At 43.7% G+C, this 23,975-nt stretch overlaps 1 protein-coding gene across 1 annotated transcript in view; it reads right to left on the bottom strand.

Annotated features, from left to right (window-relative positions):
* Window positions 1-23,975, bottom strand: part of BANK1 (B cell scaffold protein with ankyrin repeats 1) — a 461,974-nt gene that overhangs the window by 364,624 nt on the left and 73,375 nt on the right. The window contains exon 2 of the mRNA XM_077476629.1: window positions 3,730-4,128. Coding sequence (XP_077332755.1) covers window positions 3,730-4,128 — 399 coding nt within the window. The remainder of the gene's footprint in view (window positions 1-3,729; window positions 4,129-23,975) is intronic.

The following is a 23,975-nucleotide window of genomic DNA, read 5'->3' as shown; positions in this document are numbered from 1 at the left end:
CGCACGTGCCGTGCATGGCACACGTCTTAAACTTGGTCGTGCAGCGATTCCTTGTCAAATACCCTGGGGTCCAGGACATCTTGCGGCAGGCAAGGAAAATCTCGGCCCATTTCAGAAGATCTTACACGGCCATGGCTCGCCTTGCTGACATTCAGCGGCGACACCATCTGCCGGTCAGACGTCTTATTTGCGATTGCCCGACGCGATGGAACTCAACCTTCTATATGCTTGATAGGCTGCTCCAGCAGAAACGTGCAGTTAACGTCTACCTGTATGAACTCTGCGAAAGAAACGGTTCTGGGGAGCTGGGTTTTTTTTCACCGCGCCAGTGGCTGCTCATGCGCGACACATGCAGACTTCTGCGGCCATTTGAGGAGATCACCAAACTGGTCAGTCGCAGCCATGGCGCCATCAGTGACATGGTACCTTATGCCTTCTTTCTGGAGCGTGCATTGCGTCGTGTCATTGATCAGGCTGTGGAGGAGCAGGAGCGGGAAGATGAGGAAGTCGCAATGCTGGATGAATTCCCAGGGGGGGCTACTCTATCTGAGACAAGTCAACAACAGGAGTCTGATGAGGAGTCAGAGGAGGATGGTGCCGGGGCGGATGAGCAGGAGCAAGAAGAGCATGCTTTAAACCTTTCTGGGATCCCTGTTGTGCGAGGATGGGGAGAGGAGAATGAAGAGGACGACATTATCCTGGATGATGAGCAGGAGCCAGGCCACCACACCGCTTCCACTTTAGTGCAAATGGGGGCCTTCATGCTCCAGTGTTTTAATAGGGACCCCCGTATAAAAAGCATGAGGGTCAAGGACCAGTACTGGGTGGCAACGTACTTAGACCCCCGGTACAAACACAAAATGGCGGAAATGTTACCGCCGTCGCAGAGGGCTGTCAGAATGCAGCACTTCCAGGCCTTGCTTCGAGAAATGCTGCATTCTGCTTTTGCGTGCGCTGGCAGAGGAGCAATTCCCACTCCCAGAGAAGGATTTGCGGGTACCAATCCAACAGCGCCTGCAAGAAGAGGCCGGTTTGAAGATGTGTTGGTGACTTCGGATATGAGGTCATTCTTTCAGCCGACCCATCGACAGGTGTCATCCGGATCCAGCATCAGGGAACGCCTAGACCGTCAGGTGTCCGACTACATTGGGTTAACGGCCGATGTGGACGCTCTGAGGAGTGATGAACCCCTAGACTACTGGGTGGGCAGGCTTGACCTCTGGCCAGAGCTTGCCCAATTTGCAATCGAACTGTTGGCTTGCCCCTCATCCAGTGTCCTGTCCGAAAGGACGTTCAGCGCAGCAGGGGGGATTGTGACCGATAAGCGTACTCGCCTAGCTCACCACAGTGTTAGCTACCTCACATTTCTAAAAATGAATGAGGCATGGATCTCGGAGGAATTCAACACATGTGATCAGTAGACCATGTATATGTCTATAAACAATTTTTGGAATCAAGCACACAGACCTTCTTAATTCATTTGGCTCACTTCCCTGACCCAAAAAAGCACACCGTACTATATGCCCCTACCCTCCTCTTTGAAGAGGTTGAGCGGTGTCATATTTCTACTGGGGCTGCTTATTATGAGGGGTTCCCACCATCCCTGTGCTGTGCTGACTTCCTCCTGGGTGTTCTTATTATGAGGGGCTCCCACCATCCCTGTGCTGTGCTGACTTCCTCCTGGGGGTTCTTATTATGAGGGGATCACACCATCCCTGTGCTGTGCTGACTTCCTCCTGGGGCTGCTTACGGTGCTGCTGTCAGCGCTGTATGTCACGGAGCTGCTGTCAGCGCTGTATGTCACGGAGCTGCTGTCAGCGCTGTATGTCACGGAGCTGCTGTCAGCGCTGTATGTCACGGAGCTGCTGTCAGCGCTGTATGTCACGGAGCTGCTGTCAGCGCTGTATGTCACGGAGCTGCTGTCAGCGCTGTATGTCACGGAGCTGCTGTCAGCGCTGTATGTCACGGTGCTGCTGTCAGCGCTGTATGTCACGGAGCTGCTGTCAGCGCTGTATGTCACGGAGCTGCTGTCAGTGCTGTATGTCACGGAGCTGCTGTCAGCGCTGTATGTCACGGAGCTGCTGTCAGCGCTGTATGTCACGGAGCTGCTGTCAGCGCTGTATGTCACGGTGCTGCTGTCAGCGCTGTATGTCACGGAGCTGCTGTCAGCGCTGTATGTCACGGAGCTGCTGTCAGTGCTGTATGTCACGGAGCTGCTGTCAGCGCTGTATGTCACGGAGCTGCTGTCAGCGCTGTATGTCACGGAGCTGCTGTCAGCGCTGTATGTCACGGTGCTGCTGTCAGCGCTGTATGTCACGGAGCTGCTGTCAGCGCTGTATGTCACGGAGCTGCTGTCAGCGCTGTATGTCACGGAGCTGCTGTCAGCGCTGTATGTCACGGAGCTGCTGTCATCGCTGTATGTCACGGAGCTGCTGTCAGCGCTGTATGTCACGGTGCTGATGTCAGTGCTCTGTATTACGGTGCTGCTGTCAGTGCTCTGTATCTCCTGCACCCTCTTGTTTGCCTACCCTGGTCCCTGACCTTCCCTCTCCTCCATTGCCTTCATTAGCTCCATAGTCCTGAATTGTCAGAACAATTTCCCAAATAAAAAAAAAATGCTTGTAGTTATCGATCCCAAATTCACCTCATACATGTATTATGCTATTGTCCAGGTGGTGGGACTACGTGCTACCCCCTAATAATTACCCCGTGGCCGCAAATTCGACCTAAAGGTTTGCGAAATTCGCCTCCCATTGAAGTCAATGGAGCCCGCGGCGAACGGTCGTTTTCGCGAACGTTTGTGCCCGTTCGCGTTTCGCGTTCGCGAAACGTCCCGTCGGAAGTTCGTCCATCACTAGTTATGGATATATTGTGAATTAATTAACAAGTTTGAATTGCATTTCAGGGTGGATATTATATAAAAGTTATCTAAAATATGGGTGGCAGATGTTTGAAGTGTGAAACTTCAGTACTTGTCCTCTAGATAAACCCCTGGGGGAATGGAGCAAGTGCTGCAAACATTAAGAAATTATTTACACTGATGTGGTCATATTGCAGTAACCATACATAAATAAAACTTATGAATCACATCAAACGTAATACTTTTATTAATGATGCCCATTTATACCATAGGACTTAGGTTGAGTTATTAGACATTCACTAAAATGTACAACATACCCACCTTTTGTTGCATGGCATGTCTCTTCCATACACTGTTAAGGGAGCCACAGGATTCCCCAAATGTTTGAGAGCTCAGCGGTATCCCTAATTAAATATGAACATTCACTACATCTTAAACATATTCTGCATTTGACCCAACATAAATTTGAAGTGTATGTCCAGGATACTTTTTTGTTTCATTTTAGATAGAGTGGGAAAGTATAAAATGAAGGTTATATTGCTATCCAGGTCTCCATTGGAGAGGTTTCCATAATTTCTTGACCTGGTGACAACAATTACACCAGAAATAAAGAAAGATTTCCAATAACAACACATACAAAAATAAATAAAAAAGTAGGGTGAGGTGAGAACTCCTACATGCTTCTGCATTCCTGTGAAAAGATTGTCACCAGAACAGGAAAAAATTGTATATCTCTCTACCGATCCAGATAGCAGTAAAAATATTATTGGGTTCCTTACGCTATCCAAAACGAAGTGACAACGAGCTTGGCTGGACTTACACTTACCAGGCTTATTTTATGTTCTCTGCTACATTGTTAATCAAATTACCTGTATTCATGACTGTGGATACAACAGAAATGTATTCATTTGGGTCTTCATCACTTAGAATCACGTGACAGTCTTTTTCCAATGGAAATATTTCATAAAACCCTTCTGGGGATTCCACACCACAAAGCAGGAGAATCACTCTGTGCGATGGTTGTAGAAGATGAAAGAAATAAGCACATTGGTTTCTACAGAAGGTTTCTAGAAGATAACTTGTCAGTATTAACAGTTTACACTGATAATTGGACTGGCTGAGAAGTTCCAGCATTTCCTCTGATTCACAGTCCAAATTACAAAGAAATACTGCATCTGTGTTTAAATGTGTTTTCAGTAGTTTCTTTAGATATGTGGCCCATTCTTCTCCATTCTTCTCAAAAATCACTAAAAGCTCTTTAGTTGTCTCTGTAAAATAAAATATGAAATTAAAACCAATGATATATTATTTCCTGCTTGCTATATATGGTCGTGCAATTAGAATTTTCTATTCTCTACCACTAAAAAGGTAGGTTTGTGCATATTCATTCTTCTGCAATACCTCATGAATACATCTTAAAATTTACATAATTTGAAGGACTATAGAGAAGAATTTCAGTTATTGTAAAAGAGACAGAATAGACAAGGATTGAGAGCTACATGATGCCCAGAATTAACACTTTTTCACAAAGGTAGATACCATGGTTAATTAGAGAGCTCTGTGGTAAACCATACCTGGTGCACTGCTGGATATTAAACGCAAACACAAGAAGAGAGGCATTGTAGCCTTTATAGAGTACCCCTTTGAAATATATATATATATATATATATATATATATATATATATATATATATATATATATGTCAGAAAAACAAAAGTAGAGAATGGCCTGACTTCAAATTAAAACCTTAATAAGGTTTTTAATTAAAGAAAAAAAGCTTTGAGTGTTCTCAGACAAATCACTGAATAAATAAACTAATGTACAAAAATAGAAAACATTTTATTAATTAGAAGTTTACACTAATTATGAACTAGAGCTCACCTGGTGAAAAAAAGTTAAAAACAATTAAGAGAAAGAAAACATTTTCATGGTCTTGCCAGTCACAGTCCATGTTGGCTGTGACATAGCTTATACGATCTTTCTTCACTATATACTGTACATGTGTTATACATGCAACATGCTGAATGTGTGCTTCTCAGGAATGCTTACTGTAAGTCTCTTGTGATATGGTACTAACATATACAGTAAATATATGGCATATCCGACCTGGGCTACTTGAATAAATTAGTTAAAAAACTTGTTTTACTATGAGGCATAGTTTGAATTATTCGTGTTTGGGACTGACAAGAAAATGAGAAATTGTCTTCCTCTTAATTGTTTTTAACTGTTTCCACAATGATAACATACAGATAATGTAAACTCTGATTATTATAACTATAAAGATATCATACCGTATATACTCGAGTATAGGTCGATCCCAATATAAGCCGAGGCCCCTAATTTACCACAAAAAAATGGGAAAACTTATTGACTCGTGTATAAGCCGAGGGTGAGACATGCAGCAGCTACTGTTACAGCTTAAAAGAGTGGAAAAGAGGGTCAACAATGCCCATCTGCAGCTGTATACCTCCCTGTGTCCATCCCTGTGTCCATCCCTGTGTCCATCCCTGTGTCCATCACTGTGTCCATCCCTGTGTCCATCCCTGTGTCCATTGCAGCCTACCTGTGTCCTGTGCATGCCTCTTTGTCCTTCTGCAGCCTCTGTGTCCTTCTGCAGCGATCTGCATGTTTAAAAAACATACGGCGGCCATGCCAGGATCGCCGCACCTCTCCTACTCGTCTGTGACAGACGGCGGCCATTCCACTGTTCAAAAGCCGCGCCTCCGTCTGTGATAGGCGGAACACTCAATTTCCCAGCAGTCAGTGTTCCGCCTATCACGGACATCCTCTCATCCTCGTCCGTAGTATGAGGATGAGCGGATGTCCGTGATAGGCGGACCACTGACTGCTGGGAAATTGAGTGTTCCGCCTATCACAGACAGGGAGGCGTGGCTTTTGAATACTGGAATGGCCGACGTCTGTCTGCACGACACGCTGATCGGGTAGGCAGACGGCGGTGACTCGAGTATAAGCCGAGGGGGGCACTTTCAGCCTAAAAAAGGGGGCTGAAAATCTCGGCTTATACTCGAGTATATACGGTAATTTGCCAGGTTAATTTTCAACTTTGTTTTTTCAAGTTAAGCATTGGGCACAGATTGCCTGATTTTTTAAAATTCTTTAATAGGAACAGAGGTGAACTGAATCCTCATCTCCTCTGGGCACTTGGAACCTTTACGATTGCTCGTTTTTATTTAATTCGGCTACAAACTGGACTGTAATTTTTTACTTTTCAATCATATGCAGTAGCCTGGCTGGCTGGAAGAGATCGGAAAGGTGGAAATTCCTTAACCACTTGCCGACCGCCGCGCGATGATATACGTCGGCAGAATGGCACGGGCAGGCATATGGGCGTATATATAAGTCCCTGCCTGCCCGCGGGTGGGGGGCCCGATCGGGCCCCCCCCCGGTGCCTGCGGCGGTCGGCATTCCTCCGAGAGCGATCCGGGATGAGGGGGCGGCCATTCATTCATGGCCACCCCCTCGCGATCGCTCTCGACGAATGGAAATCCTCCGTGACATCACTTCCTCTCCTGTAATGTAAACACAGGAGAGGAAGTGATGTATTCTCTCCTCCGTGTCGGTATTTTTCGTTCCGGCACCGAGGAGAGAGCATCGGTGAGTTGCACCAACACACCACACATACAGTAGAACATGCTAGGCACACTCACACCCCCCTTTACCCCCCGATCACCCCCCCAATTACCCCTGCCCCCCCCAGTCACAGTGACACCAATTGCTTTTTTTTTTTTTTTTGCATTGGTGTCATTTGTGACTGTAATAACTGTTAGGTCAGTTAGGGTTAGCCCCCTTTAGTTCTAAGGTACCCCCCTAACCCCCCAATAAAGGTTTAACCCCGTGATCACCCCCCGTCGCCAGTGTCACTAAGGCTGGGTTCACATTGCAGCGGTTTGAGAACGGATGTGATTCGCACCGCACTGCAGTGCAAATCACATCCGATCTCTGTGCGATTCGAGTTCAGCCATACAGATAGTATGGCTGAATTCGTGTCGCACCCGCCGCAGCCGCCGCAAACTCGCACGGGACCCTTTTTTTGGTCCGCAGCAGAATCGGATCGCATGGGTGTTCACACCATGCGATCCGAGTTTGCAGATCGCACTGCGATATGCGAACTGATCTGGGGGTGTCAGTAACATTTCACTGACACTCCCAGCAGTTCGCATAGGGCAGTGTGAACTGCCGCCGGGAGGCATGCGATGCGGGAACCCGCCGCGCATTCGTGGCGTTCCCGCATCGCTCCAGTGTGAACCCAGCCTAATAAGCGATCATTTTTCTGATCGCTGTATTAGTGTCACAGGTGACGCTAGTTAGGCAGGTAGGTATTTAGGTTCGCCGCAACTTTTTATAGCGCCAGGGACCCCCATATACTACCGCATAAAGCCCCCTGATTGCCCCCTAGTTAACCCTTTCACCAGTGATCACCATATAACTGTTACAGGTGACGCTGGTTGGTTAGTTATTTTTTTATAGTTTCAGGGCACCCGCCATTTATTACCTAATAAAGGTTTAACCCCCTGATCACCCGGCGGGTGTCATTTGTGACTGTAATAACTGTTAGGGCAGTTAGGGTTAGCCCCCTTTAGTTCTAAGGTACCCCCCTAATCCCCCCAATAAAGGTTTAACCCCGTGATCACCCCCCGTCGCCAGTGTCACTAAGGCTGGGTTCACATTGCAGCGGTTTATGAGAACGGATGTGATTCGCACCGCACTGCAGTGCAAATCACATCCGATCTCTGTGCGATTCGAGTTCAGCCATACAGATAGTATGGCTGAATTCGTGTCGCACCCACCGCACCCGCCGCAAACTCGCACGGGACCCTTTTTTTGGTCCGCAGCAGAATCGGATCGCATGGGTGTTCACACCATGCGATCCGAGTTTGCAGATCGCACTGCGATATGCAAACTGATCTGGGGGTGTCATTAACATTTCACTGACACTCCCAGCAGTTTGCATAGGGCAGTGTGAACTGCCGCCGGGAGGCATGTGATGCGGGAACCCGCCGCGCATTCGTGGCGTTCCCACATCGCTCCAGTGTGAACCCAGCCTAATAAGCGATCGTTTTTCTGATCGCTGTATTAGTGTCACAGGTGACGCTAGTTAGGCAGGTAGGTATTTAGGTTCGCCGCAGCTTTTTATAGCGCCAGGGACCCCCATATACTACCGCATAAAGCCCCCTGATTGCCCCCTAGTTAACCCTTTCACCAGTGATCACCATATAACTGTTACAGGTGACGCTGGTTGGTTAGTTATTTTTTTTATAGTTTCAGGGCACCCGCCATTTATTACCTAGTCTCACTAGTGTACCCCTAAATTTAGGGGTGTCTACTTTCCAAAATGGGGTCATTTGGGGGGGGTTTGTGCCATCTTGGCATTTTATGGCCTTCAAAACTGTAACGCCCTTAGAAAGCCTGAAGGCGGTGCTTGGTTTTCGGGGCCCCGTACGCGGCTAGGCTCCCAAAAAGTCCCACATATGTGGTATCCCCGTACTCAGGAGAAGCAGCAGAATTTATTTTGGGGTGTCATTTCGCATATGCCCATGGCATGCGTGAGCAATATATCATTTAGTGACAACTTTGTGAAAAAAAAAAAAAAAAAAAAAAGTTTGTAATTTCCCCGCAACTTGTGGCAAAATATAAAATATTCCATGGACTCAACATGCCTCTCAGCAAATAGCTTGGGGTGTCTACTTTCTAAAATGGGGTCATTTGTGGGGGTTTTGTGCCATCTTGGCATTTTATGGCCTTCAAAACTGTAATAGGTAGTGAGAAGTGAACTCAAAAATGTACGCCCTTAGAAAGCCTGAAGGCGGTGCTTGGTTTTCGGGGCCCCGTACGCGGCTAGGCTCCCAAAAAGTCCCACATATGTGGTATCCCCGTACTCAGGAGAAGCAGCAGAATTTATTTTGGGGTGTCATTTCATATATGCCCATGGCATGCATGAGCAATATATCATTTAGTGACAACTTTGTGAAAAAAAAAAAAAAAAAAAAAGTTTGTAATTTTCCCGCAACTTGTGGCAAAATATAAAATATTCCATGAACTCAACATGCCTCTCAGCAAATAGCTTGGGGTGTCTACTTTCTAAAATGGGGTCATTTGTGGGGGTTTTGTGCCATCTTGGCATTTTATGGCCTTCAAAACTGTAATAGGTAGCGAGAAGTGAACTCAAAAATTTACGCCCTTAGAAAGCCTGAAGGCGGTGCTTGGTTTTCGGGGCCCCGTACGCGGCTAGGCTCCCAAAAAGTCCCACATATGTGGTATCCCCGTACTCAGGAGAAGCAGCAAAATTTATTTTGGGGTGTCATTTCACATATGCCCATAGCATGTGTGAGCAATATATCATTTAGTGACAACTTTGTGTAAAAAAAAAAAAAAATTTTTTTTTTGTCATTATTCAATCGCTTGAGGCAAAAAAATAAAATATTCAATGGGCTCAACATGCCTCTTATCAATTTCCTTAGGGGGTCTACTTTCCAAAATGGGGTCATTTGGGGGGGTTTTGTACTGCCCTGCCATTTTAGCACCTCAAGAAATGAGATAGGCAGTCGTAAACTAAAAGCTGCGTAAATTCCAGAAAACGTACCTTAGTTTGTAGATGTGACAACTTTTGCGCAAACCAATAAATATACAATTATTGACTTTTTTTTTACCAAAGACATGTGGCTGAATACATTTTGGCCTAAATGTATGACTAAAATTGAGTTTATTGGATTTTTCTAATAACAAAAAGTAGAAAATATCATTTTTTTTCAAAATTTGCGGTCTTTTTACGTTTATATCGCAAAAAATAAAAATCGCAGAGGCAATCAAATACCATCAAAAGAAAGCTCTATTTGTGGGAAGAAAAGGACGCAAATTTTGTTTGGGTACAACATTGCATGACCGCGCAATTACCAGTTAAAGCAGCGCAGTGCCAAAGTGTAAAAAGACCTCTGGTCATTTACCAGCAAAATGGTCCGGTCTGAAAGTGGTTAAACTTCCACTAATGTCACACCAATAAAGCTGATATGGCTTACTGATCCTGAATATTTTCCACCCGGGTGTGTGCGCAAAGCTTCACGCAGGCACCCCCTGGATGAGTACACCCTTAAAAGGACATCTGCTTTTCTACCACGACAGGTGCCTTCGATTTTTACTTTCAATAGTTTTTATTAAATTTTCAAGAAAGTTTGCATGGAACATACAAATAAGTAAAAATGCTTTCAATCAAATATTAGTACATCCAATTGATAAACAGTAAGTGTGGTATATGCAACATGAGGTTTACACGCAAGATCTTACAGGTATCATTAAAAGAGGAGAAACAACAAGACAATTTTAGGCTGAGCACACGGTGCCCGTGTACACCCCGCGTCATGCTCCTGTTAGTCCAGGGCTTTAAGGGTCCTCCGCCACCGACCGCCCCAAGGGGGTCACACTGCAGTCGGAGGCCGAGGACTGGTGCCTTTGATTTTTAAGGCTTCAAATAATGAGGAGGATTGGGTACTTCTCCAGTTCCTTTAGTAATCTTTTCCTGGTCCGTAGGATTTTGTCTCCTTGTATCTACCTGGGAATTGCTGCCTGTATGCTGGACCTTTCTGATTTTTCTTTTTTTTTTTAGATGATATCCACCCTGACCTGGGAGTGGTCATCTTTGAGATGCCTGTATCCTGTGTACTCCCAAATAGATTGTATCCATTGTCTGTTATCTTGCACCAGTTTTATTTTTAAGGCAAGATCCACCAACAATGGCTTCAGCCATATTGCCCCCTTCGCCGTGACTGCGGGCAACATCGCTCTTGAAAAACATCTATTGACATCTACTGACACCTCTGCCACAGAGTCTCTAGCCAATTTCAGCTCTTACAAAGCTGTTACCACCTTGTCTCCCTTCACTTCCTCAAGAAGGGCTTCTTTAAAGGGTAACTCCACTTTCCTTTTCAATCTGCAGGGCTGTAATTTTCTGTAAAATGCAATACAATATGGCTATCTGGAGTTGTTCTGTACACGGAATGTAGCATAGGGCTCTGGTTGGAAGTGCTAAGCAATTCAAATGCTGACTGAGGAGTACAGGCTTCATGTATCGACTCCCCTTATTGTCAGTTGTCTCTTTCTCGAAGCAGACTTGACATACTAGCTTGTCAGGCAATTACTTTCCACCACAAACACAGCAACCATTAGGGCTGGTGACCTGTGGTGTTTGTAAATGGGGAGCAATAATAATGAGAGGCAAGATTACAACCTTGATCAATGTTGCCTGAATGTACGCGCCTAAATGGTGACTGTTCTCTCCTTTAGATGGATCCCTCCATCTTGAGGTCATTGCAGGGCTTTATGCTGCTTGCAGACAGACTTGACATACTAACTTGTTAGGCAATGACTTCCAACCACAAATGCAGCAACTATTAGGGCTGGTAAGCTGGGATGTTTGCAGATGGGGAGCAATGCTAATGAGATGAAGACCTTGATTAACCTTGCCTGAATGTCTGCTCTTAGATGGTGACTTGTCAGGAGCTTTAGAGAGCTCCCTCAATCTTGAGGTTCTTACAGAGCTGTAGATATTGGCTCTCTTTTTCTCAATATCTTAACTACTTACCTAATCCCTTTACCTTAAAAACAATAGGTGGTCTGACTGGGCAGCGTTCCCGATAGAAACAGAGCAATGCAGCATGACACAGTGATCCCAGAACAAGCATTGAGAAGGAGATAGGAAAAGCTAAGGGGAATGCCATAAAGAGCACAGTGATCCAGAGCAACACTGAAAAGGAGATAGGAATAGCCCAAGTGAATGCCCTAAAAAAGTAAAATGTATCTGTAAATAATGACCACACAAGCATCCAGTATGCATGAGTAGAGAACTCCACCATGTGTTGCCCAAAAATTCCATAAAACCATTGAAAACTGGCACATTTGGTCATTACTGATGATATCAGTGCCTGAGCATGCTGTGATCGCCATTTTGGAAAAAGGATAGACCAGGAAACCAGGAAACCCCACCTTTCATGTTCAGAGTGCATTTGCTCTGCTGCAGCCATCTTGGAAATGGAAATGACCCACAACGCATGCAGAGAAAATAAGTTAAAAGCATATGGAAAGCAAAGAAAAAAGCTGCCACTTATGCCAAAGCGTGTTTAAAGATTTCTTTGACAGGCCTGCACCACCAGAATGGGTCTCCAACCATATAGCTCATGTAGAGGCTGTACAAGAAGGACTTCAACCCAGGAGAGGCTGAACTATGCCCCCAAGACCACCAGAATGCGGCTCCAACCATAAAGCTCATTTGGTGGATGTACAAGAAGGACTTTCACCCAGGAGAGGCTGAACCTGGCTGGGGCGTTAATCAGTAAGGGATAGCTTGTGACTTCAGTCCTGATCAGGAAAAGATAAAAAGGAGAATGCTGCGAGACAGGTTTGTCTTTGATTTATAGTTAACCAGTCCTATCAGGTTGTGGGGGCGGAACCACAACCCATTCTATGCTGTCATAATGCACCAGGAAAACATATTTGCTAGGTGAACATAAGAAAAGAGTTTGGATTGAACAAATATTTCTAACAAAATTGCAGCCAAAAGTTTTTTTTTCACATTTAACTTTTCTCAATAAAGGTAGGAGTTACAAGGCTTCAGACTGAAATTGCTATTTCTCATTTCTTCCTGTGTGGTACTGCTGTAAAAATACATCCGAGAAATGATGCATTCAGACATAAAAGAATAATATGCCCTTTTGTCAGCTGCAAAATGCTGTCAGGAGATCGCCAAACATCATCCAAACCGCTGCTCTTTGTTAAAAAGAAAAACAAATGTCGCCTTATTGTCAGTCCATTTCTGGAAGAAAAAAAATTCCAAACTTTTTTTGTGCTTCAAACTGAATTTGCATTCTCAACATTAAATCAAGATATCCATAGAGGAGGATGTGTATAAACTTAATTGATGGTATTGCATTTAGCAACCAGTCATATGTTTTCTTTTAGTATTATTAACAGCTCTAATACATAAATTAAAATTGTACTATACTAAGAAGAAAGATTTTTTTTAAGAACATTTCACTGTATTACTATTTGCCACTGTTAATGGATAAATTTACTTAAAAAAAAAAAAAAATGGTGTCAGCCTTTCATCATCATCTTCTGCCTTCCTGTTATACCACGCCTACCGTTGATCTCAAATCAACAGCCTCCTTAAACCAATGCAGCCTACGCAAACTCCAGCAAGTCTATAGTCATCTTATTAGATCAGTGGAGAGATTACAACACTGAGTGCCTGCCTAGGCTTTCACACATGTATGGGAGCCTATAGCAGCATTTTTTTTCAAGGGAAGAAAGAATGTTATTTTAGCTTTATTTTTATATGCAACTGTCAATTTACCTGTGCGATCATAGCTCATAAAGGGGACCCCTAACACAGTCCTTAAAAAGTTGTACGCCAAAAAATGTAAATAAAATTTGGTCCAAAACCATTACCTTTTCCCTTTTTTTTATCACATATGTCAGATCTTGACATTGCCTAAAAATGCAGCCAACTGCAAGTCATACAGAGTGAAAACTAGACTTGAACTTTTATAATTAACATTTACAGAATTTTAGCGGCATGTTAGGACTTTAGCTTTACACTTTAGTTTATACAGTATACCAGGTAAAAAAAAGTTTATGTACTATGTATAGTAACTAGAAAATTCATAGACGGACGCATTTAAACAATGGGTTATCGCGGCAGTCCTTTAAAATAAATAAAGTCTGCAATAAACCAACACAACGATGACACATCTGACACATCTGACACATCTGACACCAGTGTTTCCCTTTGATGAAAGCAAACTATAAATTAGAGTAAAAAAACAAAGCAGCAGTGATGCTGAAGACTAAATTGTAATTGTAATTGCTCCTACGCATTCCATGTAACGGAGCGAAACATTTCAATACTTGTGCAACATCACATTCATAATTAATGTTGTAACTTTAATTACTTCATTAAAATACAGATTTGTAATTTAGCTTTAATGCTGAAAATAATTCAGATCTGCTAGCTATGCAAATGAAATATTAAATTCATCTATGTATTACGCATGTTCTTGCTACCATGTAATGTTTAATATTAACCTCTGGGGGAAAGGAAATATTAAAGTTTTTTTTTTTGGGCTAAAATAAAAAAAGATGTTCAACTTACCTGTTCTGTGCAATCATATTGCACAGAGCGACCCCTTGCCTGCTCTTCTGGAGCCCCCCGCCTGTGCTGTCTGCTACTCCTTTCCTGCAAGTACCCACTCAGAAAGCTGTGCGCTGAGTGGGTAGCCATGCGGGTGCACTCTCATGCAGGGCTGTGTGCATCTGTAGACACACAGTGTGGCTCGACCATGCCCCCGCTCTCTCCTCACAGGCAGGGCCGCTAATAAGGCAACACAATAGGTCCTCCAGTACCTGGCACCATCAGCTCAACAGGAAGGCCCAGGCTGCTTTACTGTTCATCTATATGGTGCAGCTATTTTAAATAGATCACTAGGTTGATCCAGGCTCCTAGGCTTGCAAGGAATTAAATTACATTTCCCTGAACCCCAACAGCCGTGCAAAGGGGCCCAGGAATCAGGAGTAGAGAGAGAACTATTTTTTTCATTTTGGATGCAGGTAGATAAAGCCGATGCTTCAATTAGTCCTTGCCAGCCTCTCACAGTACACAGGCAGGTGGCACAACTAAACTGCCCAGCAGTTATTGAAGGTGCAGAGACATAAACAGAAAATGTACACATTAGTACTGCATGTGGCAATTAAGTTCAAACAGCCATATACAGACAGCCACCAGCACCTCCTGTGCTATGATCATCATCATGATAATGATGTTGATTATAAGCACAGTGAAATGCTTTCTTTTAGGTCTCATTTACACTTGTTTTTGGTGGGCATTACAAATGCATGAATGGGTCATGTTTTTACTGCCCACCACCCCAGTTACCCCCCCCCCCCCCCCATAGTACAAATGCATTATGTACAACAGTGGTGGCAGGAGGCTTTACAGACTTTCCCAGCAGCTGCAGTCGCTGGGAGTGTAAATACCACCCACTACTGGACTACGTTCAACAGTGCCTTTGCAGCATAAGGGGGAGTGGTTGAAAGATGTGGCTCAGCAATGCATTTTTAATGCCTACTAAACACAAGTGTAAACAGGATCTAAAAGAAAAATATCTCACTGAGTATGTGCACATGGAAGGCAGGAAGGAAAAACCACTATGGCACATGAAATGTACAAAGGATCACTATGCTACATGGAAGGCAGGAAGAAAGGCTCACTATGGCACATAGAAGGCAGGAAGACTATGGCACATGAAAAGCAGGAAGACTATGACACATGGAAGGAGAAAGGTGAGAGGAGAGTCCACTCACCAGGGGCTACATTGTCTTCAGAGGCTCAAGGAGACATCAGGGCAGGAGCATTGGCTGCTTTCAAATCTCCAGCCCACACCCCCTTCCCAGACACAGATTGGCTGCACGCAGGGATTGTGGGTGAGCACAAGGGGGACATATGGAGGAGGTGGAGCAGAACTAGCCTACCTCCTTTTCTCTCCTCTAATGGGATACACAGTGGACAGGGGAGGTACAGCGGGTGGGGGATGTGCAGCAGGTGGAGGATATGCTGTGGGCCAGCTGGCAGGCAAGCAAGAGGGTGGTAGAGGTGGGGTGACTGTGTTGCTTGGCCCAGCCTCAGCATGGCACGCACCGGACGGGGGAGTAGTAACAATTTCCAGCACTGGGCTCCACTGTGGGACTTAGCCCAGATTCGCGGGACACTGGGATTTACTCAAAATTCCAGGACAAATCTGGGATGGTTGGTAGATATGCAGAAAGGAGAACTAGGGGGATGTGTGTAGAGAGGAGAACTGGAGGGATGTGTGCAGAGAGGAGAACTGGATTTTGCAGAGAGGAGGACTGGGGGGATTTGTGCAGAGAGTAGAGCTGGGAAAGCGTATGTGTGGGGGAGGGGGGTTTGTGCAGAGAGTAGAGCTGGGGGGGGATCTTAGCAGAGAGGAGAATATGGAATTGGGAGCTTCGTGCAGAAGTGAGAGCTTCAAAGGGCAGAAGGCAGGTTGTACAAATTGAGAGATGTAGAGAGTGGGGGTGGCACATGTGTGATCTGTGGATTGGGATGAGCTTTAGATTGGGGGTGCAGAAGAGGGACAGAAATAATGAGGAAGGGGGGTGCAGAGGTGAGTTGTGGACCGGGGTGTATGCTGTGGTTGGAGGGGTGCAAAGATGTGTGTGAGATGTAAATAGGGGGCAAAGGTGAATTGTGGATGGGGGGGTGCTAAGGTCAATTGTGGATAGGGGTGCAGAGTGGAGATGTGGCCAGGGGAAAGAAAAGCTGAGCTGTGGATGAGGGATGCAGAGGTAAGGAAAGAAGTGTTCAGAGGTGAGGATTTGATGTTTACTTTTGAGAGGGGGGGATACTTGAGGGATGGTGAATTTTTGCTTGGGGAAGACCAGGGAAACTTGCTGAGGGACAGTATACAGAGTTCAGTCCAGAGTACAGCATGCAGGGTCCAGTGGTGAGAACTTTGTAACACATTTTACATGCTCAGAACCACTATACTCTATATGCTGTGCTGTGTGTTACATATTAACCGCTTCAGTTCCAGAAGATTTTACCCACTTCCTGACCAGAGCACTTTTTGCGATTCGGCACTGAGTCACTTTAACTGACAATTGCACGGTCGTGTGACATTGTACCAACTTACTGTATATAAAAGGAATTGTATTGCACCATTTGATCACATGCATCTTTTAAGCTCCTACATCAGGGGTCACTTGGCCTTTGATGTACAGTATATACAGGGCCTTTTTTAAGGCAGGGCAAAAGGGGCAGCTTCCCTGGGCCCTGTCATTGTTGTGGGTCCCAAAGCAGCTGCTTCATACTTGCCAACTATCATGGTTTACATTCCCTCGCCCTTGAGGTTTTAGTCCTGTGCTATGTCCCAATATCTCAGTGTGAAGTGCTGCTACTAATGCTGCCCAGCTCTGCCCTATTGTTGTGTACAGATGACTCACCTGCAGACCCTGTGTTTACATGTAAATTACCGGCATTCATAAGTAAATAGCAGCGGTTGGAGGCATTGATATGCATATCATGCTCCCCTGAGGTCATATCCATAGTAATCTCTAGCAACCAATCAACAAGCAGAAATCATGTGCTGTAACCTCTATCAACTAACCAGTGAGCTGTAATGTGTTCTGTAACCTCTAGCAACCAGTCAGTGAGCGATAATGATACACTGTAACCTCTGGCAACCAATCGCAATAGTATATATGTACGAGGCAATAGAGTATAAATATACATTGTAGACTGCCCCAAACCACAAACAATTTCTAAAGGCAGGAACAGCTTAATCAATGTACACATCATCAATGTACAGCAGAGAGATGTTCCATTTGTGTGTGTCAAATCCTAACATATTATACTGAAAATGCCATTGATTTTTAACTCACTAGCGAACAGTGTTTCTCATTAAGCTAGCAGACTACAAAATTGTACAGCATTACTATTGAGAGATTTAGAAAAATAAAAAGCTATTTTATGTCTAAGTATATATTGGAATGTATATGTTCCCAAAAAATGGGGCTATATTGTAAAGCCAGTTAAAAGAGGATACAATTGCCTTGTTTGCTGACGACGTCCTGTTCTTTATTGGAGATGTTAATTCCTCACTTAATACTGTGATACGTATGGTGGGCAAGTTTGGTCAACACTCTGGCCTAGTTACTAATTGGAACAAATCAGCTCTGCTGCCATTGACCTCGCCTGATGATCAACCATTGCCTAGAACCCCCTCCCTCGATATAGTAACTAAGTTAAAATATTTGTTTGTTTGGATTGCTAGCGATGTAAATAACTATATCAATGATAATCTAGTACCATTATTGTTTAAATTGAAACAAAAGGTGGATATTTGGTGTTTCCTCCCTCTCTCCGTGGCAGGGCTCTGCAATTTAATCAAGATGATATGGCTCCCGCAGATACTGTATATTCTCCATATCTCTCCAATTTAGATTAGCCAGAAATGGTTTAAGAAGACTGAATCCCTATTTAGAGATTTTATCTGGAAGAAGGGCCAAGCCCAGATCAGTCTGCAGACATTGCAGCTCCCTGTTAGGGAGGGAGGGATGGTGATACCACATCCGAGACTATATTTTCTGTCAGCTCAGCTCCAGCACTTGGTGGGTGGTGGAACTCTAGGGGGGAGAGTGCTGCAGAAATAGAATGTTGTCAATGGGAGCCCCCCATAACTTATTGGTAGAGGTGTTGGAAGCAGACTCATTTATTTATAGGTGTACGGACGGTTGACTTAGTGAGTAGAGTGTGGCAGGCAACAAAGGCGCTAATGTGATATAACGGGGTTACTGAATATACCCCTTTATGGTATAACAAAAACCTAGCTGAAATAACAGGTATAGAGAGACCTTGAGAATGGGAAAGGCAGGGTATTGGTCGACTAATTCAGCTATATGAGTGTAACCTTATGAAGCCATTTGAAGATTTAAATGAGAATTTTATATCTCAAGTAAGGCGTTTCTATAAATATCTACAAATTAGACATGGAATTCAAGCCCAATTTAGGTCTTTGACCATTGAATGGGTAAAGACTCCTATACTCCAAAAAATAATTAAACTTGGCTCAAGGAAAGGTTCAATATCCAAGCTACTGTATATGCTAATCTTGGGGATAGAATAATGAGTGGAATGGGACCTTATAAGAGTAGAGTGGGGTGGGTGAGAGATATAGGGCCAATAACCTCAGAACAATGGGACAAGATTCTAGAACAAGGAAGCCTGGTTTCAATATCCCCCTCGCAAAGGGTCTCCCACTTGTTTCTCATTTATAGAGCTTATTACACCCCTAACGATGAATGCCCTAGATGTAAGGCGACAGGAGATCTTATCCATATGGTATGGAAATGGCCAAAGTTATTTAGATACTGGATAAAAATAATAGAGAGGATAAATAGAATCTTTAAGACCACATTGAAACCTGAGGCTAAGACTTGCCATTTAGGAAGTCTGGAGGCATGGGTGTCCACAGGTAGGGGCAAGGGGGGGTCAAGTGCCCCCCTCTGGAATTAGATATTAGATTCAGCACAGTTGCGCCGCTATCGGGGTGCGGGCACCCCGCACCCGGGTGCCACCCACCAATGGGGTGTCCCCATTGAGGTGCTGTCAAGCCTCTCCATCAGTGTAGTGTGACTTTGGGCTCTTTTCCCTGCTCAGTCTAGCAGAGAACTCAGCGGCACTGTGACAGGAGAAAGGCGAGCTCTGGGCTATCAGAGGTTTCCCCCATTCACCCCCCCCCCCCTTCTCCTGTCAGGGAAAAGAGATGGCGGCTCTTACCAGGTTCCCTGCCGAGCTTCCTGCCTGCTCCATTCCTTTCCTATTGGCCATAACTGAGGGCCAATCAAAGGAGACTAGGAGAGGAGAGCAACATGGAACATGTAGTCCCAAAGATTGGTGGCCCCATTTTCCACAGGGAGGAGGCTACAGCTCGATCAAGAGAGAGATTGAGAGACTGCAGCCTGGAAAAAATCTGAGGGAGAGAGCACTACAGGGCAAAGAATAAGGAGTGTGGTGGGCAGAGTAGGTACAGACATGCTACACTACTGACTAGAGTCGCCCCCGGGGAACCCAGAGTGAGTGATTGTCCAGCTGGAGGGATCACTGCTGTAGTTTCTCTGGGTCTGGTAAGAGGGCCTGTTGGCCATTATACATTACTTATCCTAGGGACGGTACTACGTCTGCAGTCTGACCATGATAATGTGATAATTATATTGTCAAAAAGGGGTGGTGCATGGGTAACCCTAAAATGATGCCCCCCCCTGAAAAAAGTTCTGCAGACGCCCATGTCTGGAGGTAGACAGAATGTCGCACCACACTAAGGTATCAGTGCTGAGATGCTTGTACCAGGTGAGGAGACTAATAGCGCAGAATTTGCAGGCTAAGACTCCCCCCTCCCTGATGTCATGGACCGAGTCTATCAACTCTATGGTCTGGAGTGAGAGAGCGATGTATAGGCAAAACAACTTAAAGAAGTTCGCAAGCTTATGGAGTCCCTGGTTGAGCGAGATAGACTGGCCCTTGCGGGGGGATGGCGAAGGAGTGGACAGAGTCTCCCCCTCATTGTCATCCCATCCTCAAACCTTTGTGGTATAGCTCCTTTCTCGCTCATGTTCTTTGTCAGGGATTTCTTCTTTCTCTGCATCTGCTCTTCTTTTTTTTCTCTTCTTTTTTTTTTTACTTATTTTCTTCTTATTTCTCAGTTTCTTCCTTTTCATCTTTTTTTTAGATACTTACCAATGAGTAATTCGAATTGTATAATTCAGGTCTGGGAGGTGTGTAGTAAAGGGATGGGTATGGGAGGGTTGAGTGGGTAGAAAGGGAGGGTTGAAAATTAAAATAATAATAGTTTTTTTTTCTAATTTGTACTAACTATTGTAGAATACTTTGATAATGTATGTTGTTAAACTTGTTAACTTGAAACCCAATAAAAAGTAAAAAAGGAAAAAAAAAATGTATGGAAGAAAGTTTCATTCTTTCGGGAGTGAGGCTTTGTGAAAACCGTTGCTCCCTTGAGGCTGTCAAATAACTCTGTAATCAACGGGATTGGGTTGGTCATTCTTAATCGTGAAACGATTGAGGCCCCTATAATCAATACAAGGTCCCAGTTTCACAAAGAAGAAACCAGCACCAGCAGGAGACGAGGATTTTCTGATGAAACCTCGAGAAAGTGTGTCTGCAACATACTCCTCCATGGCCTTATCCTCCAAGACCGAAAAAGGGTAAACCCGGCCATGAGGGGGTATGGCACCAGGTTGAAGGTCAATTGCACAATCATAAGGCCGTGTGGAGGCAAACTTCATCAATGAACAGGCCTGCAGCCCCAGAGTCGCTTAGAGCCTGTATCTCGATGGACAACTCAGCCCAAGAAAGGGTGACCAAAACCAGGAGCTTATCCTTCTGGATAACTGGGGATGAAACAACACCACCTAAGGTCTGTCCATGACAGGACAGGATTTCAATTCCATGGTGGACAAGCGTTTTACTTTTTATTGAACGTTCATGCATTCATGTACTTTGGATGTTTTTGTTTATAGCACTGTTTTTCATCACTTCACAGAAGCAAGTTTAAAGACCAATAGACAAAAGCCTATTGCGACCTTCTTTTTAGTTAAAGAGGTCATGGTCTTCTGGTGAGTAGGAAATTTAATCCCACACATTGGGTGCAACTGCCAAGTGTCTGCAAATGGTGATGGTGTTGAGCGTTGACAATATCATAGAAGAACATATGGACTGTGAATTAATGTATTAATTTATGATTTATACATTGTTGTATATGTTATTACTTTTTATAGAGCACTTTATTAAGTCTATAAGGTTGCATATGGTTTAAAAGTACCACTTGTTGTTTGACAGTTGTTTAACTCACTAACGCCCCCTACCACTATCACTAATCACAAAGCTAGCATTGTCTACACTTTGAGGGGAGCAGCTTTTTTAAAATAAATAAATAAATACATTTTTCACACAGTTAGATGTAGCACTATTAAATTCACATAATCCATACCGTGAGGTCCATACAAAATTAAAACTTTCTCCGGTTTGACCCAATAGCTGAGTATTGTTGATGGCCCTCCCCATGATGCCCACTGCAGCTCAGTATCACAGGTACTTTGCTTTCCCCTGTCCATATCACAGGCAAGACCTAAAGCTTCCAAACATAAAAAGAAACATTTTGTAACCTCTAGCAAGTCTGATTCAATGCCTGCAGTTCATGCACAAATTGGTAAAAGCAGTTTCCAGCAGTTAGATTAGTGTAAATGTTTTTCTGATTGGTTGTTTCAGGTTATTGCCATGTACATTTTACTTTTTTGACAAGTAAAAAAGGAATAAGAAATTCTGGAAAGAGAGATTGGGCCTTTTTCTTTGCCGTAACATCTTTTACAGTATTTCAGGTATATAAAAATAAATCTAAGTGGAAACCTATGACTCACCTGTATTAAGTAAAAACCTTTCAAATACAAATTCTGTCAGGGAGTTTCCATGTAACTGTATTTTCTGGTAAAGCTAAGTAAGTAACTTATTTATAAAATGCCTTTCACTTCTGTTTGATGGCTAATGCTTTTTCCTCCTAAGAAAATATTATTTCTTTGTTTTTACTTTTTTTCTCAGTTTGGTTTGCTTAGTTTTATTTTTTACACTCATGCATAAGGAAAAATAAATATTCTAAAGGGCTTATATACTAACAGATACTTTATCTATCCATCCTACAGTATCTATTTGCATCATACTCCTGATAAATGTGGCTCTAATGTCACAAAACGCGTAGTATTTCCAACAGGGGTGCCAAGACAAGTCTGGCTTAACAATACACATTATATTGTGTTTGTCTGTACATTTGACAATCGATGTATGAGTAACCTATGAATTATATTTTGCCAATTATGTCTATTGATGATCATTATTACCCATCTTGCATTATTTGTATTAATCATGTTTTTGAATATTTGTAATCTATTATTATATTTGATATGTTAGTCTTTTGATTACATTATACAATTATTTATTTATTTAATATGTTTTTTAAGAGTGCGGAATGCTAAATATGATGGTACTAATAAACTATATACATATTTACAATTTGGTAGGTAGCCCAGCTCATGGGCGGTTGGTTTTGGAGTTTTTTTTTTACTTCCGAGGTTGCGATGTGCAGCAGTTCTTTCCCCCCCCTTATCCCTGCAATTGCGGTGGGGGTGACGATTTACCTCTGTGTATCGGCATCATGTTTAGGCACTTCTCGCTCGTGGCGTCTCTTGACGCAGTGATGCAGGGACTTTCTTTTTCCATCTCGTGCCGCAGATGGGGTGGGCTTGGATCCACTGTGGGCATATGTACCACAGGTGGGATATTTGTTCCTCGCCTCTCTTCTCCTGCAATGGCGTTCAGGCATGACGTTGGCAGGAACCTGCCCTGGACCGGGGGTATATTAGCCTGGGCTAACCAGCCGACTACTTCACATGTTCCTATCACAGGAAAGGATGCCACATATGCTGTTCCTTATGCAATCATACATTTCAGGTAAATGGGGGTCATTTAATTGCTCCATCCAAACATTTGGTTTTGTTTGTTTGCCCTTTGAGCACTCCTACTGGAGTGTATCACAACGCTCCCAACAATTGGCTTATCTCCATTCTGACATTACGGTTTTACCCAAACACCCATCACTCCTACACTAATGGTAGCCCCTTTGTGGGAACACATAGGTGTTTTAATCAGTAGACACAGCACTCTTCTTATTTGCCTAGATTTATTAATTTATACATCCCCCTTTCACATTTTTTGCAGAATGCAAGTGCACTCATCTTACAGTTAGGGTCTGTGTCGTGGAGACCTGGCGTGCCGCATGGCTGCTCCACTTTGTCGTGTTGGGGGGGGGGGGGGTTCCCGTCTCAACCCCGTGTTGGACTTTTTATCTGAGGGCCCCGTCATTTCCCGTATAGGAGCTGAGCACAACTTCAGTTAAGTTGTCTTTTCTTGAAATGTTCTTCCCCTATAGTGCTTATATAATAACAGATACTTTATCTATCCATGCTACAATATAAATTTGCATCATACTCCTGATGAGTGGTGCAACAAGGGTGCCAAGACAAGTCTGGTTTAACAATACACATTATATTATGTTTGTCTGTACATTTGACAATCAATGTATGAGTAATCTATGAACTATATTTGCCAATTATGTCTATTGCTGATTGTTATTACCCATCTTGCCTTCATTGTATTAATCATGTTTTTTGAATATTTGTGATGTAGTATTATTATATTGGATATGTTAGTCTTTTGATTACATTATACAATTATTTATTTATTCAACATGTTTTTTTTAAGATTACTGAATGCCTAATATGATGGAACTATATTATTTTTTATATTTATTCTATGTATCATCAATTATAATGGCATGCCTCATCCAAAGTCCCAATACTCTTTTTCTTTGTTTTGGAAAAAGAAATATCACTGAAAACAAATGCATGATTTACCACTCTCAGATCTTTATTAACCACTTGCCGACCGCCTAACGCCGATGTACGTCG

This window comes from Lithobates pipiens, unplaced genomic scaffold, assembly GCF_037356315.1.
Source record: "Lithobates pipiens isolate NorthernLeopardFrog02 unplaced genomic scaffold, aLitPip1_a1.2 Scaffold_13, whole genome shotgun sequence".
NCBI classification, from domain to species: Eukaryota; Metazoa; Chordata; class Amphibia; order Anura; family Ranidae; genus Lithobates; species Lithobates pipiens.
This window is presented reverse-complemented; position numbering and strand designations above follow the sequence as displayed.